Source organism: Melozone crissalis, unplaced genomic scaffold, assembly GCF_028551555.1.
Source record: "Melozone crissalis strain CALT ecotype California unplaced genomic scaffold, PUWL_Pcris_2 ptg000002l_1, whole genome shotgun sequence".
In the NCBI taxonomy this organism is placed as follows: domain Eukaryota; kingdom Metazoa; phylum Chordata; class Aves; order Passeriformes; family Passerellidae; genus Melozone; species Melozone crissalis.
The window spans coordinates 8679149-8697450 of record NW_026535780.1 but is presented as its reverse complement, the minus strand read 5'-3'; the positions used below and the strand labels follow the sequence as shown (position 1 = coordinate 8697450).

The following is an 18302-nucleotide window of genomic DNA, read 5'->3' as shown; positions in this document are numbered from 1 at the left end:
GAGGGCTTATACCAAATCTAACAGTTGAAGAAAGCACGCAATATCAAAATATTGCCATATTAGGCTTAAACCCTTAATATTGTGTGCAGTTCCTGTCCCTGCTGCCCAAAATTCACTCCTCCTCTTCTCTATTTTAGAAAAGGAAGTCTGTGCTTCCATTTTGGAGAAAGTGAGGATGATTAAAGGCAATGGTTTCTGTAAAAAAACAAAACAAAAAAAACCCAAGTAAAACCCCCCCCCCCCCAAAAAAGACAACACACACACATACACCAAAAAAAAAAAAAAAAAACCAACAAAAAAACAACAGAAAAAACCCCCCAAACAAACAAAAAGAAAAATCAAAAAAAATCACCCCTCAATACTCCCTAGAGCTGCTGAGTTTAGAAGAGAGATACTGTGAGTAATAACAGAAACAACTCAAACCTATTTCAAGATACAGAATGGTCCACAGAACAGTTTGGATTCATCCACCAAAAACTCCTCTGGCTCTACTCTAGCAAGATTTGGCACTTCAAAGCCTCTTACAAACTTTCATGCCCAGAACATGCAAAGCTCCCTCAATTTCATATCAGATGAGTTGTTTTGGTGGGTTTGAGGTCAATGCCAATTTGAGACATGGCAAGGGACACTCTCCTCCTCAGGTGACTTAAGATCTGAAGAACATGAGCATGCACTAGGAAACTTTGCTCAGGAGAATTTAACTAGATTGATGCAGGACTGTGAATGATAAAGATTTACATTAATTCAAATTCCTTGGACAAAATAAGTTGCAGAAGTCCATCAAGAAGTATCAAACATCAAATATAATTTCTGACTCAAGGTAATTCCTGGCCTTTATGTCAGTGTGAGCTGAGAAAGTGCTAAACAAAGTACTTAAAATACACTCCATCTTTGAACCATTTTTCTTCTTCCTCAAGCATCTGTTGTTGAACATTGTGGGAGACGATGAGGACTGCTGATTTATCTCAGTACCTTTGGTCTTGTATGGATTTTATGCTTTTATTTCTCCATTGTGTAAACTCTTTTGATTATATTTGGGACTTATCCCAGGGAAATAATGAAAAAGACCTATTGAAAAACCTACAGCAAAAATAATTGTGCCATCTACTGCTGTTACAATTCAATCCAAATCTTACAGGAAAGGAAGCCAGAACAGATCCTCCATGAAGTTGAGGACTCCTGCCACAAGAAGGGCTCCTAGTTACAGACCCAATTGATCATGCCAGAAGACAGCAAGCCTGACAGGGAGCAAGGGGTGAGAAGGAGGTGTCTGTCTGTCTGACTGGATTCCATGAGCAGTCCTTTCCCATACAACCCTTTCAGAAATGAAAATAGGGAAGGGACATTTCTAAGGGTTTTCTATACTCTTGTGTTGGTTTATTTTAATTTCCACAGCAGTAGCTCTAATGGTAAATATGACAAATGGGTGAGGGAAGTACAGGGAGAGCAGAAAGTATTTGGGTGATGTTAAAGCTCTTTGTAACAGACCAGAGACCCTTGTGGTTGATAATTCAGCACTGGAGAGGAACAAATCAACACACCAAAAGGTTCAGCCCTCCTGAAGAGTTCTGTATGAGACACTGCACTGTGTCACTGCCACTAGTCAAATGTTACTCAGGAAAAAAAAAAATAAACAAACCAAAGAAAACAAAAAGACCTAAACCAAACCAACCAAAGAAAAACAACAACAACAACAACCCCAGACACCAAAAGAAACCCCTCAACCCAAACAAAACAATCCCCCCCCAAAAAAAACTCCCCACAAAGCAAAACCAATAAAAACCCAAAAGAAACAAAAAATAAACCAAAGAAACAAAAAAAGCCCACAAAAAACAAACAAGCATTAAAAAAAAAAAAACCAAACCCCAAAACCAAAGACATAAAAACAACCCAAAGAAACAACAAAAAAAACCCCAAAGAAACAGAAAAAACCTCAGCAACCCAAAACCACTACAATCCAAAAAAACTAGCTATGGCTTTTGGTAGAGTATGAATTGGATTACTGAACTGAAAAAAGAATTTCTATTGTCCCTGAATAACTCTTTCTCACCAGTCCAGCTGGAGTTCTCAAAGGAGATTTTGAAGCAAAGGAGTACTACAAAACCTTCTCCTACTTTAGTAAATAAACATGGTAGCAAACAAATAAATTTGTAAAACAAAACTCCAATTCTGGGTTCTCAAAATGTAGTCAGAGGCTTTCTTTTGATGTATAAAAATAGCCACATAATACTTTCTTGAACTGATAAACCCCAATTCTTTTTACAGCTGTTTCTGGAATGCTTTACTTAAATATCAACGAAATCCATTTTTATCACTGAAGCACAAGAAAATAGCTGGTTCAGCAATTTTCCTTGTACAAGCAGACAAAATGAGCTTGAGTTTTGATTCACTTCACATTTATTTTTATAATGTTTCACATGTGTAAGACGTTTTTGGTCTTGGCTTTACTGATCCCAGTTTATCAGTCACTGCCTGAATTGCCTCCTGCACACAGCTTTTCATTGTGGTGCCTATGACAGCAGCACTCTGAAGAGGGAGCCAGAGGATTGTGTATAAAGCTTTGGCTTTCTTGAGCCAAAAGAATTCTTACTAACTTGTACCTTTGAAACAAAGCTTGGTAAAAAAACAATTTAAAATGTAAAAAAAATAAAAAGAAATTAAAAACCAGCTACCCATCTCTGCTCCTTTTTAAGTGCAGAGCACCCAATGAAAGCCATAAATCCACCTTCTATTGCTTTTATTCAATGCAACTAATTCATCATATAGTACTGCCTTACTTACAGGCCTTAACAACGATATTATTTTTATCCCAAGATTCAAATGATAGCTATTTATATTATTGTTTTAAACCAGGCAGAAACACCTTCAATGTGTTCTACATTTTTCATCAGTTTTGAAACTCTGTTTTCAAAACTCTGTTTAGGTAAGTACTGTCAAATAGAAAAGCTTACTGGAGCATCTGAATACTTCTAAAAGCATTGAACTACACTTGCACCAAAAACTATTCTCACTTTACATCAGGCTTCACAGACTATTGGGAAACATTCACCAACAACTGAAATTACAGTTAATTAAAGCATGGTGCTAGCAAACCAACATGATTGGCAAATGAGAATACTTAAGAATCTACAAGATATTGAAAATCCCAGACACTTCCATAAACTTATAAACTAAGAGCACTCAAAAGTACTCTGTATATGGAAAATATTTGCTAAACTGATCATTATTATTTTTAGGAAATTGGAACTGGGATTTCCTCAAATCATATATTTACAGCCAGAAGATTATTGGCAAGTCCACAGCTCTGTTATCCTATCTGCCTTTGGCACAGTTTTTAGAACTTAAGAGAAGAAGAGGCAGAAGCATTAGAGTTTTAAAACCAAATCTGTATATTGATGTGTTTGATCACCATTTGTTACTGCACTCAAACTGATTATCAATTCATATTCTAACCAAATAAACTCCCATCAAAGTAACTATTATAGTCCCAGTAAAACATCAACAGTGTCTTCAGGCAAGCAAAACAATTATATAACTATACTATTTCAGGTAAGAAGGGAAAATACATAATTTTGATTTTAGGCAAGAAGAGAAACACATCATGAAGGGAGAGCAAATGTTGACAAAACAAACCTAGAATTTTTTAAATTTACTTTTAAAACTTTTAAACAAGTTCTAAATCTTATTTCACTTCTAATTGCTTTCTAAAAATTCAGTTGAGAACACCTTTTTGTCATTGCTCTAGTTAAAGGTAAATGCTTGAAATATTATGACAGCAAAAAAATTTACCGGTGGGATTCTCCCAGAGGCCATTGAGAAGGAATATGAGGGTAAAAGAACTGGAGAGCACATTAATCTGATGTATAAGCAGAAGTGAAGAAAGAAAATTTTGAAGTCCAAACACTCCTAAACAGATAGGCATTTCTTATGCTATACATGTCAACAGGATGAATTGTGAGACATCTCAAACTTGAAATTAAATGCCTTGGCTCTTGTAAAATTGAAAACAATGTCTTACCTTGCCCCGAACTATATATTGCTTTCACAGACTTTTTCACCTTCTGTAGTGCAGTTCTGTCTTGATCCAATGCCTACAATAGCAAGAAGCAAACAAACTTTAAATATTTACTTCATTGATTGCCAGAATATACTTTAACAACTAAAAAGAAACCAACAAAACAAGTAGTTTCACAGGCTGGAAAAAGCTGCAGGTACAACTGATTCAGCCTGTGGGAAGGTCTGGGGTCATTCAACCCCTTCAGGATGAATTAAAGAATTGAACTGAAAATGCTCTGACAAAGCAGAACAGTACTGACAGCACTAAAAGAAAAACATCATTTTAGTTTTGCAAAGGACAAAGCCTTTATTCAATTGCATTATATTTTGGAAAAAAACCCAAAAAAAGAAATAGCAGATGCTTCTACACTAGCCCTACGGTTTCTACTACAACTAAATTGTTTGATAACATCTGTGACTTTCCTACAGTAATAGTGTTTGTAGGCACAGATCACAACACTATCCCTTGCACCAAATTTCACAACATAACTCTAAAAGTACAGCAGATGAAAAGCAGTAAATCAAAATAAAGGAATAACACCTGATTTTGTGCAATATAATGTGACTGAAGGACTAATAACAACAATAATAATAATAATAATATTCAAATATACATTTTCAGGACTACATCTTTAAGAATTTCAAATTTTCTGCAATAGTTCCAAAATCCAGTATAAAATTTTATTAAGTAATGATGAATTGAGGATTAGATTTCCAATCATACACAGAAATGTTTAAATAGTGTGCTATATTTTTTCCCCATTTAGATCACAGGCAACGTCCCATCACCTAGGTAATGTTAGATCAGTGTTGGCATTATGGCAGTATTTGCTATATTATATTCACTTCCAAATCACTGGAGACTGGAGAACTTGTACTCAGAACCACTGTCAGGACAGCAGCACAACTGAGCATGGGGCCTGGTAGAGACCACACCATTCACACTGCAGAGACCCTTGCACAGCCCTGTTATCCAGAAGTTTAAACTCTGGAGCTCCTGGGGGTCTGAAGCCTGGCAGAACAAGGCACAATGTCAGCCACTCCTACTTCCTAACAGAAGGACATCACCAGCAACACTGAGTGAAAACACCCCATAAGCAGAGCTTTCACTGCCAAATCTGAGATGGTTTTGACAGTAAAAGCCTTAGAAAACCTCATAGCACCTTCCAATATCTGAAAAATGGGGTCTGCAAAACAGCTGGAGAAGGAGGTTTTCATAAGGGCATAGAGTGATAGGAGAAGGGTGAATGGCTTGAAACTGAGAGTAGGCTGAAATCAGATATTAGACAGAGATTCTTTACTGTGAGGGTTGTGAGGGACTGGCGCAGGTTACCCGGAGAAGTTGTGATTACTCCATCCCTAGAAGTCCTCAAGGCCTGGATGAGGCTTTGAACAACCTGGTCTACTGGAAGGTGCTCTTGCCCATGGCAAGGGCATAAGAACTAGATGATATTTAGTTTTTCTTCCAACCCAAGGCATTCTATGATCCTATAATTGAAGGATATTCCACTGGGCATCAAGAAGCTCCAGAAAACCACATCAGGAGCTCCAGTCAACTCAGCATTAAGCACTGGAGACAGGTAAATGTGAGGGTTCTGCTCTTCAGTGAGTTCCAAACACTGAGTGCTCCTCTGTGTGAACACTTCCAGTAGGAATCCATACAGAGAGAAACCAATTAATATATAATGGTTCTGTTTTGAGTAGCCCAATTTTAACCATGCAAAATGTTATAGCTGAACAATACATGATAATCTGTAACAAAAAATGGAATGTTTCTGTTCCTTAACTGGAAACAACCATTTTCTCAGATCATGCAATCACTCCTGTGGCAGCTAAAACTAGAACGTTTGGAACCACAAAAGCTGTAAAAATGCCTTCTGAGGTTATTTATCTCTGGGGGTTTTTTTCCATTTACAGCAGAAAAATGGATTAAAACATTAAGAACTGCAAACATCATTACTTCTTTTGCTCCTCACTAAAATAGTGGGTTGGATTTGACTTACATCTTGCCAGGAAAAGTTACCATTTTTAAATGTAATAAAATATTGGGAACTCAGTGTTCCTTTCCAAGACAGTGCACAGCAAGTGCTTCTCTTTGATTCCTTTGCAAATGCTGTCAAAAGCTTTTGCTCCTGCCTGCCTCTACGTCAGGCAGTTGCTATCATACATTTCTACTGAAGTTCTTTCTATCTTCAATGACCAGAAAAAAAATAATGACTCATTTGTCTACTGAGAGTTTGAACACAAGATAAGAATTTGAAACCAGTATTTTGAAAGAAAGACAATGGTTAACATTGATGAGATTGAGAGATAAAACTTTGCACTAAGGTCTGGTACTGAAGCAAATTGGACACTCAGGAGAAAGAAACAAATACAAAATCCCCAGGAAACTTTTTCCTGAAGTTATTAATCTAAAAGACTATGACAAGCAGACTAGAAAAATTTTCTAAATTGGATTTGGTATTGAATTAGATGCAATCACTAATGTGAGAGCAGGAGGAAAGGGAACATTCATTATTTTAAAAGAGGAATCACTGAGTAAAGCAATATACAGAGATGACATCCACAGCCTGAAGGAGCCAGTGATCTAAGTGAAAATGACATCACAGGCCAATTTTGTATTTCTATACTTGCAAATACAATTTTTACATGAACTACTTCTTCATAGTCCAAAACTATAAATAAAGCACACTTACATACCAAGTACACAAAACCTGTTATCTAGGGTTGCTTAGGTGCTTTTGGGTGTTGAGGTTTTTTGGTTGTTTGATTTTGTTTTGTTTATTTTATATAACTGGAGACAGATTGTTTCCAAATATATTACATTCCTCTTAGATGTCTTTTCCTTGTAATTTTTAGGTGCCAATTAAGTTGCACTCAATGCTCAATTCAATTATTATTCCAGAGTAATATTACCTTCTCAGCATCTTAGACAGGAACAGCCTTGCTTTCCCTTGCTAGGTGAAAATGAGCTTTTGCAGTATCCATTAATTTTCATTTTGAGTATTTAGAATACTAAACATTTTAACTGCTTATCATTGAAGACACAAAATGTGATCTTCCATTAAAAGTGGCATACATTTATATAAGTGGAAATTTCAGTGTCTTAGGGAGCCAAGGAGTTTCTGTGACAATCTCTGGGTATTCAGTGGCACTCCTTCCTACCTACTGAACTCTTCCTTACCACCACCCACTCCTGACAAATGCTTCTTTCTTCATTTCCATAAAACCATCTTGCAGGAGGCCTTTTTAAATTCAACAGAAGAACATTTTCTTACCCTCTTATGCATTTTGCAAAGATGAATCACTTAAAGGTACCCATACCACAGATTTACTACCTTATTAGCTAAACAAAGCTTTATTCTTGAAAATGCCCATCTTGGAGACAAGATCAAAAAAAATGCAAAATCAGTTTCATAAAAAAAAGGGGGAAAATTTGAGAAAGAACACAAAACAACCACCATATTTAATCTGCTTAAGTAGAATGAAACAAGGAAAGCTCCCTGCTCCTCATTCTCAGCGGATTCTCTGGCTTTGTTGAGGTTTCAGGTTGCTGCATTCACTTATATTGAAGCTTATGCTGAAGAAGAAAATCTCCTGATCATTCAACATCATCTCTTCTAACTAATCAGTGCAGAATTGCCCACATAGTTACTCCAGATATAATTTCTCCTTTCTGCTATAATATGGGTGCTTTGAACCCAGCCTGCCATTTCAAGCCACCAACTTGGTTCCAATCTGCCCTGCTGAAGAAAGCATTGTCTCTGCTCCCTGACCCCAGGGCACTCCTGTTGGCTACACCCAGCTCAGGAGCTGCAGTGCTGCCAACAGCCCTGTGAAACTCTTTTTCAGCCCACCTTCCATCAGTGCAGTGCACACTGACAGACATCTGTACTTAGCTACCATTGCACATTCAGAGAAGGCACCTCCTCCCTCCTAACATGTACATTCACAGCTAGCTGTTCATACCAGGGAGCGGAAAACTTGTCCACCTGAGGATATAAAACCAAATTAACTTTGGGCTGGAGACAAGGTGAGCTCTCCCAAGGGATCATTCATTGATGGAGATCACTGGGAAGCAGCATGGGCACTTTTACCAGCCTGCCACAGCACACAGAACAGGGCCAGGTCAGGAGAGGTATATGCTGACATTCCCTAACCCACACCAATCCTCTCTGCTACGCATTTTCCACTGCTGTTCATATTGACAGACACTGCCTTGCCTCTCCTCAACCCTCAAGAGCCTGATCTCTTCTCAGTGAGAGGTATTTCTATTTTGGGACCATGCTCTGATTTAATAGTCTCTAAATTTTAAACCAGAAATTATACTACAGTACAGCACGGAAAGTGGTAAATTCTGGTTTGCCATCTGTCTCTGAGGTAGTAAAAACTGTCAGGTTCACATTTAGATAAACCACTAATTGTTTCTTTAAAACCTTGTGTCTTTTTATTCTGTACAGATATGTATATATTTATGGGCATGTGTGTGCATAAATACATATTAGAGTGTATTAGTGAATGTCCCTGCTCATGGCAGGGAGGTTGGAACTCGATGAACTTTAAGGTCCCTTGCAACCCAAACCATTCTGTGATTCCATATTTGTCCTGATGTGTCTGTACACAAAAGTCTACATACTGTAAACCATACTTTGAATATTTGAGGTGCTTATTGGTACAAATGAAAATCATGGTTTAAACAGCACATAAACCTTTATTTCTATATTAACATAAAACTACTGTCCAGAAACCAATCACCAAAGTGCTTTGCACACATATTAAAGTAGCTTTTCTAGAAATCAACACCAATCCAAAGGCACACATTTGCACAAAGGATGCTACTGCCCATTGAGCCCACTAGAGTACTAAAATATCAAATACATTTTGTGTACCTTGCAAACCTTTGCAATTTGAAGAGGGGTAAAAAAACCCACTAATTTCTGTGTCAGCCTAACAACAACAAAAGAAAAAAGTGGCTCAAGACACTGACTATCACATTAATATGTCAGTATATTATTATCTGAAGGAGATGCATGTTCCAACTGGAACAAACCACTCATGCTTATATCAGAGAAAGTTTAGAAATTCACACCATTTGTAGGAGATTTGCCCTAAAAGATTCCATATCCTACCACTACCAGAATCCATCCACAAAAATAACATACCAGAGAAGAAATATTTTAAACCATTCCAATATTTTGCACAAGACAAATCCATGACAAAACCTTGAAGGGGATTAGAGCATGCACAACCTATGTACTTATCACAAAAAACTTCTCTCTCCATGTATTTTAAGAAATTATTTTCTTATATTGAAAAAGTAATCCATGTGAAATATAAAAATATTTGAGGCAATACACGTAAATGGGTGTAATGAATGCTTGGTAGTCATGTGCCTGTCTTGTCAGACACAAGAATAATTATTTCATGAAACACACACAGATGATTTACTGGCCTCAAGGGACTAAAAAGTAGTAAACCTTTCACTTACCAATTTACACACTTCTCTAACCCTGGCACAGAAGTTACTGCTGGCTATCCTATAAAACATGCTTGCCCTCTGCTCCAGTCCCAGTTACAGGACCCATGGAATGAAGTAGAGAAATAGCACCTTACAAAGTCATGGCTGTGTAGCAGCAGTATCAGCTTTCCTCACAATAAAGTCCAGACTTTATTGGAAATACAACAAACACAGACTAGACAGCTACTAAGTTATTGCATGCCACTGAAATTGCAACAACACAAACCCCTATAATTGCCACAGTGAAACAGAACCAAAAGAGAAGATTAGCATCAAGTGTTGGTCTCCTGTAGCTCAGAAATGAGCAGAATTCCAAACCCACTAAATTCTGAGCACAGAGAATTGACTCAAACCACCCTTCCTGTCCTTCCCTCTCCACTCAATTTATACTGTTCCTGACAGTCACCAGAATGAAAATTGTTTTCAATTGTTGGTCTCAGCACATGTCTACATGACAAAAATAAGGGTGTTCAAGTGTTAAGAATTTTCTAGAGACAACCTCTTTGTGTAAAAGGTAGATATACAAAGGTCCAGCTTGAACTTGTCCTGAACTACTTAAGAAAACCCCAAAGGGTGACAGTGAGAAGAAGCAAACCAAAATAACACATCAACAAGCACTTATCACTGTGGTAACTGATGCCAGCATCATTTCATACACCACCATTTCCCAGCTGCTTCTAATAGAACACCAATTAAAATAACATCATTTTCAAAACCTTGTCTTTTCTCTGAAAATTTTAAGCATCAATTGTTTTAAGCATAACCTAATGAAAAAAGCATTCAGTGATCAAACTGAGTAAACACATTTTCCCAAAAGCATTTTTTCAGGTAATGTTCAAATTTAACATAGATCCCATCAGTTGAACTTTCCTCACATCTGCTCTTAGCTACGTGGTCTGATGTAATGCAACAGCCTCTCCAAACTCCACGTATGTGACAAAAATCACCAACCTCCAGAGCTGTGAAGGTCACAACAGATGAGCCAGCTCATTTGTGTGGGCTCTTAAAAGAGCTGCAGAACTGTTAGCCACTTAATTATTCTCCAAGTATTACTCAAATGGAAGCACAGTCGATATTGCTTGGAAAAGCACAGTATTGCTAATTGTAATTTGTTTAACAACTGGATCCTTCTTTGCAACCAGACTTCTACCCAGCAGCCTTTGCTGCAAGAGCAAGAATGTAGACACTAGTAAACATCTATGTATGATCACTTCTGCATTAAATGAAGTTAGCATCACACTTTTTCTAATGACCATGGTGTGGATGTTGGATTTTGTGCACACTCTGGCACACCTGGGAAAGTTTAACAATATTTTGGGCAATTTCTTCCTTCTAGCTCTCAGTTGAGTTACATCAATACTTCTGGGTCTAACTTATTTTGTGCACAAGGTACCTTTAGAGATATCTGAAAAATAAGCTAAGAGATTTTTTTGCAGGAATTTTGAGTACACTGATCAGATTTATTCTCTAATTTTTGTCATGTAGGAGATGCTGAAAAGCCCACAATTCGTGACAACACTTGAAAGCATCCAGTGACAGTTTCTCCCACAGGCTCTAAATCAGCTTCACTGGGTAGAAACTAATCTTGGTGATAAATATCAGAGAATGGTTTGAATTGGAAAACATCATCTAGTTCCAATGCTCCTGACATGGAAGGGACACCTTTCACTAGAACAAGTTGCTCAAAGCCCCATCCAACCTGGCATTGAAACCTTTCAAGGATGGGGCATCCACAGCTTCTCTGGACACAGAGGGGCATCCACAACTACTTAGTGACAATATTCTTATCTTTATACTGGCAACAACACACTTTGAGCTAGCTACAGCTGCTGGAACAATTATCATTCACTACATACAAACTCACTTCAATCAGCAGTAGTGAAGCTGAATAGTACAGAAACCTAGAACGGCAAAAACAGTGAAAAAACCTTTCCAGTTTAAATGTCACTGCAGCACAACTTTACCCATTTCACACCACAGCAGCTGGATAAACACATTGACACGACTGCTGGGATAAAATATGGCTACAGCTCAGAAACCAGCACACCCACAGCCAGGCTCCCAGCTCCTGAAGATGCCACTGTCCCCAATTCCCAGGCTGCACACAGGGCTTTGCCAGCACTAAGGCTGCACAGCACATCACCCAAGAACCTTCCTACATTACAAATGTTCCTGTGTTTAAAATAATGAGTGCTGCTGCACTCTGCTTTTTAGTGAGCCATGGCATATTGTCAGTCTTTTTTCCTGTGACTTGATAGTTCTTGCCCACATCAGCAATCTATTAAGTACTGTTTTAAAAGCACAAAGGGAATGATCCTAAACTAATAGAAGTCTACTCTCTCCCTGAATTCTTTCAAACCTCTCCTTATGCTTTTTTACAAAAGCTAGGGGAAATACATTGATTTGGGTGTGAATATTGGCTACCAAATACTACCTCACAAGATTACTTCTTTTTTTCTCCAGCATAATTCATTGAAGTTTCTTGTCATTTACCCAAGACATTATAAAGTGACATTTTCATTTAACAAAAATCTAACCTGAAAAGCTTATATGCAAGAGATATATCTATACACTAACACACCCAAAAAAGATAGAACAAGATTATGTATTTTTGAGAACAATCAAACAATAAACTCATCAGAAGATAGTGAATATTTGAGGCAAGGTCTTTCAAAAGGAAACAAAATGAGGAGAAGATGACATATAAACAGCATAAACACAACTACATACAACAAATGTGCTAACAAATATAGGGTTATTAAAAATGTGATTCTTAGCAACTTGAAGTGGAAAAAAGTACAGAAGTCTCCAGAAAATTGCTCCCCCCACTATACCAGACTGTAAATTTCACTAACAGGACAGCTCCTTAGTTGCAGCACCAGAGTTAAGTATTTCAAAATATTTTTGTCTCCTGTTAATTCCTTTCTTTCTTTCTCTGAAGCCACAAAATATTTTGCAGCAGGCTCTGCATTTAAGCTGTTATCCCAGTAACTCACAGACACTTTCTACTCAGGGACTACTTGATCAGGACTAGTTGTTCTTCCTGGCAGCAAAACTCTACAAATATTGTCCACAGTTTCTGTGAATGCTACAAAAGTCAAAAATGATACTTTTGAGGAATAAATGCAGCCTCTCCATGGTGCTGCAGGCACTCAGCACACTCACATCTCATGGCCCCATAAACTCCAACCCTGAGTGGCATTGTTGGGACCTTCTACCACCATTCCACCATTACTACTACCATCAGAAATCCTTTTAAGAAAAAAAATTGTCCTGGCTAAGGTGAGGGAACAGACATGATCTCTTACTTGAGAACAGGAACAACTCATGCTCCTTCTCCTCCTAACTCCTGAAAAATATTTAAATGCATACATTGATGGATGACTGCAATATTCCATTTCAGAATTATTCCATTCAGAGAAAAAAAAGTGAGTATATTAACATACTAATACTGTTTCTTAAAAAAAAAAAAAAACTAAAATCGTGTCTATGTTTTCCAGGCTGCAGTTTTCAAGGGTTTATTAGGTTAATTTAAAAAAAAATAGGATTTCCAGTATAATACAGACCTTGAAGACTACTACAACATGATGGGACACTGTTAGGGTCCAGTTTTGTTCTGCTTATGGAGACTGCAATGATGGCAGACTCGGTGAGTTTCACCTTTCACCATGTTAAACCTTCAAGCAGCACCACTTATGAAATTCAGAGCTACATTCATGTCACCAGCTAACAGAGCATCATCAGCAAGCAAACTTCATTACAGGTTATAACACAGAATGACACTACTGGATAATAACAGAAAGAGGAATAAAAACACATCTAGAACAAATCTATAAAATAAGCATACATTCTTTTTTTTTCTGGTTTAAGGTAAATTTAAAAATGGATATCTAGAAAGATTCTAGAAAACTAGAAGTTTTACTATATACAGTAGAAGTTGTGTTTCTAATCTAATTCTAATTATGCTTAGCCTGTCACTAGGCTGTTACAAAATGCATAAATGAGGGATTGGAGGTACCCTCTTAAAAAAGAAAAATAAAATCACAAGAGTATAATTTAGATGTGAAGCATTAATTTTTTAATTTCCATGTTATGTTCTTTAATATAATTATTTTCTCTGGACATATATAATTTAGTGGGAAAATCATAGAAAAGGAAACACAATAATCAGGATAGCCAAGTCCAGTATTTTAATAAAAGCCTCATCTCAAAGCTTCTATTTTCTTCTACACTCCCTTTCAATCAACATGCAAAAATAGCATAAATGCACAGTAGAAAATGAAGATGTATATCTCATCCCCATTGTGGTACAGAAAACCTACAGACTTCTAAAAGCTATAAAGGCTGAAGAAAACCAAGGAATAGATATGTGTGTAATACATATGATTTAATTATATATATGTTTAATTAGCAGAATAATTCTATATGCAACATAAGACCAGAGTAAAATCTGCTTTCTCAATATACAAGTAAAAAAAGTGAAATGAGAAGGGATATCAAACTAAAGCAAAGACCTGTGTTTGATTATACTCTGTAGGTTTATTTTGGGAATGCTGGCACACATTATGACCAGTTGCAAACTGGTTATGCATAAAAAAGAATTTCTGACTCATGTACAAGTGTATAAGTGACAGGAATCAACGAAGGGTGCAAGAAGAGGATATTTTAACACCACTGAAATCCTACAATGTAAAGGTAACCTTAAATTCCCCAAATTGTATATATGACCTGACAAAGTCATTGGGACAGCACAGAATCTGCAACTTTCCCTTCCATACCAAGGACACTTTAAATACAGGGCAGATTTAAAAGGTATTTTTTTAAAGCCACAGTGAAACTTAGAAGAATTTGGCAGCAATTTCCAGCATTTTAGGAAACATTATGAGTACTTTGCAAGCAAGCTGCTACTTTCTTCACAGCATTTTTTAAACCTAGTACTGTGTTTTGCAAAAAGAGCCCCATGCTATTTCTCTTTTATTACTGTATTGGAGAACAGATGCCCTTGGAGAATATTCTATAATTTTCTTTTAATAATATCACACTTCAGATAATAATTCATAGCCAAGATCCTAAACATAACTAAATTACACTAGCAACAATTTTCTTTAAAATACTCAGGCAAAAAGCATTCACATTCCACAGATTCAAATGCAAAAGTTAGTCAAAGAACACAACTTCCCCATATATGCAGGGCTTGAAGGAGAAGGTTCACATTCAATGGAGGTAGAGAAGACCACACACAATCATCCTTCTCTTCCTCAAGCTCAAAACACTTTGGCTAACACTTGTTCTACACACCCACAATGAATATAGAATAATTGTGCAACAAACTCTGCTGTGTTTATTTTGGTTTGTTTTATCTAATCAGCAGTCTAAGTAATGGAGGCTGAGAGAGGTGGGGCTGCTCAGCCTGGAGAAGACAAAGCTCTGTGGTGACCTTACAGCACCTTCAGCACCTTAAAGAGCTACAAGAGACCAGGAGTGGGACTTTTTTATAAGGATATGGAGGGATAAAGACAAGGGGGAAGGGCTTTAAACTGAAGAAGGGTCTAGTTTGGATGTTAGGAAGAAATTCTTTCCTGTGAGCGTGGTGAGGCCCTGGACCAGGCTGCCCAGAGAGGTTATGGGTGCTCCACCTGTGGGAGTCCTCAAGGCCAGGCTGGATGGGGCTTTGAGCAACCTGGTTCAGTGGAAGGTGTCCCTGGCCAGGGCAGGGAGCTCGAACTGGATCATCTTTAAGGTCTCTTCCAACCTAAATCATTCTAGGATTCTATGATGAGGATGTATGTCTCTCCAAAAGAACACAGGTTGGCAATACCCTTCTTTAAAATAAGGACTATTATTTATGTTTCAGAATGGAGAAAGGAATGTGGGGAAGCAAATGGAAGCCAGGATTGCTAACACAGGAAAACAAGAATGCATGGACAAAGTTGATTCTTACCATGTAGTTTTTCATGCTTGTATAATATGCAACTAGAACATATAGGCTACATTTAAACGTAGGACAAAATTCCATAATCTGAAATCCATACAAAAGAGCAATAATTACATAATGAAGTATATTTAATAGAAACCAAGTTATTAATATTTTAATCTAATGTTTTTTTTCCTTTTAACTATACATTCCCTCCCCAAGCACAAAATTTAGACTAATACTAAGCCCCATTAAATGATAGCATTTATCTTGTAGTTACCTTGGTTTGCAAAAACAATTTATTCATTTTGGCCCACTCCAAATATTCTATTAACTAAATCTAAGGGATGCAGCTAGTGCTTGAATAAAATTAACCTCAGTCAACATCAGTCTTAAAGACAATCAAGAGGTTTCCACAATGAAGGAATAATTTTACATAAAAACAAGACAGATACTAGAAAAATAATAGATTAATAGGCTGCAATATTTTAAAATTAAGTAACAGCATAGTAGCTTCTCACAAAGTGGCAAAGAAGAAGTTGTGAACACAACAGAAACTTTTGAATTTATGGTACAGTATATTCACTTGACAAACACCTTCAAACTTTGATGCTATGCAACATGACACAATGTTATCACCAATATAGTACCATTTCATGATCAGTTTTAGTGAGACTGACACTTGCTCCATTTTTACATTTCTGCAGCTTCCTTATAGTATTTTTGATGAAAATTTAATACCTCCAAATGCAACTTAATTCAGTGGAAGCATATCAATGAAAATAGATTGTTCTCCTTTTCCTCAGGAAGTAACAATGGTTTCAGGTATCAAAAAATACAATAGATGTCCTACAATATACACCAAATATATGTGTATGGTTAAAAGATTCACTTTGGAACATAAAATGAATGTATAAGAAAAATGGTGAGTAATATAATAAAAATATGGATAGGAAAGATGAAATTGTTAAGCAAATGAAGGTTGAAATCAACAGCATTCCACATTCCAGCTGGTATTTCATGACTGAAAGCAACAGGACAACAGGAATGCCTGCAGGTTTTAGTGGAAAGCTAGAATGGTCAGAATTCCTGAAAAATATGATTTTCCTGTTTCTTCTCTTCCAACCACTCATTCCCATTACCTTCTTTGTACCAGCACACTGGTGATCACAAAGTCAAGGAATTAGATCAGGTTGCAGTTGCCGTTTTTGGTGGGTTGTGGTCATTGCAAATGAGGATGCACAACTGCACACATGGTGGCTCCAACCCCTTCAAAGGATGCACAGAGCACAAACTTGCACACACAGACCAGTGTGTTTTGGGGCCAAGTAGGCCAAAGGTACCCTGGGGTGCATCAGGGAGAGCATTGCCTGCAGTCAGAGAGGGGATCCTGCCCCTCTGCTCAGCCCTGGCAAGGCCTCACCTGGAGTGATCTGTGCAGCTCTGGGCTCCTCAGTACAAGGCAGACACTCCTGGACTGAGTCCAGTGGAGGTAAAAAAGATGGTTAAGGGACTTGAGAATCTCTCTTATGAGGAAAGGATGAGGGACCTGGGCCTGTTCAGCCTTGAAAAGAGGTGACAGAGAAGGGACCTCATGAATGTCTATCAGTATCCAAGGGGAGGTGTCAAAAGATGGACCAGGCTCTGCTCAGTGGTGTCCAGCAAAGGACAAGAGGCAGTGGGCAGAAACTGATGTCCAGGAAGTTCTACCTGATAATGAGGAAGAAGTTCTTTACTGTGCAGTGACCAAGCAGCAGTACAGATTGCCCAGAGAGGGTGTGGAGTCTCCCTCAATGGAGATTTTCCAGAAACTTGTGGACCAATCCTGTGCCATGTGCTCTGGGATGATGCTGCTTGAGCAGGGACATTGGATCAGATGACCCACTGTGGTCCCTTCCAGCCTTACCCACACTGGGATTCCATGAAAATTGCCATGTGACCTGAGAAGACAGATTATATTGCATTTTTCAACTACATTAGGATCCGTTCCATCTGAGCTGCATTCCTTGCAACCCACCTACTTTTGATCTGTGAAGATACACTTTGAGACTGTAAAATTAGAATGCTTACAAAACAACTCTGTCAGAAGGCAGAAATATCCATGTACAGAGCTAAATTCCATCTTCTCCTTCACCAAGCAGGGGTGACTCCATCTACAGATTTCCTGTTTAAATCTTATATTGTTTCTCGTGATTTTAAAATGCTTCTATCCTTCAGAAACTCAGTCAACTATTTAAACTAAAGCAACTCACTGCTGCTCCTTACACCTTTTCTCATGATCTTCACAAGTACATAAACCATGGCTGAAGAAGGGTCTGAAGTTTTACATTTGCAGCTACAGAGTTACTGCACTTGACAATATCAATGGAGCAAAATCTGAAAAGCACTTTATGTAACTTGCAGTGCTCTGTATTATTAACTGTCAGGTAACCTGGTTTAAATACCTCCTGCTGCTTTTACAAGACCATTTCTCCACCACAGCAGACATCACTCCATGCACACAGCACTTCCTCTCAGCACTTCTTGCTCAGAGAAGGGTGGTATTTAATAAAGGGGAATGTAGTTCTGCAGGCCAGATGCTGGCCTTAACAGAACACTAAACAGAAAGAAAACACTAAGGAATGCAACAGAAGCTGTGGGAAATGGACAGTAGCTTTTCCAGAAATACTTCACCTTGAATTTTCTTTCACAGAGCAGCTCCTTCAAAAGTCTCACCTATTCCTCCTTCTTACCCAAGACAGTAAGTACAACCCTTCAGATCTCTGCAGAGCAGTCACAGCAGGCACAAGGTCCAGCTTTGGAGAGGAGCACATG

The 18302-nt window shown here is 37.8% G+C and overlaps 1 protein-coding gene across 6 annotated transcripts in view; it reads right to left on the bottom strand.

The window, feature by feature from the left end:
- Positions 1–18302, bottom strand: part of ASAP1 (ArfGAP with SH3 domain, ankyrin repeat and PH domain 1) — a 123493-nt gene that overhangs the window by 63617 nt on the left and 41574 nt on the right. For all 6 annotated transcript variants that reach the window (XM_054270166.1, XM_054270185.1, XM_054270182.1 and 3 more), the window contains exon 3: positions 4019–4091. In XM_054270166.1, the coding sequence (XP_054126141.1) occupies positions 4019–4091 (73 nt within the window). The remainder of the gene's footprint in view (positions 1–4018; positions 4092–18302) is intronic.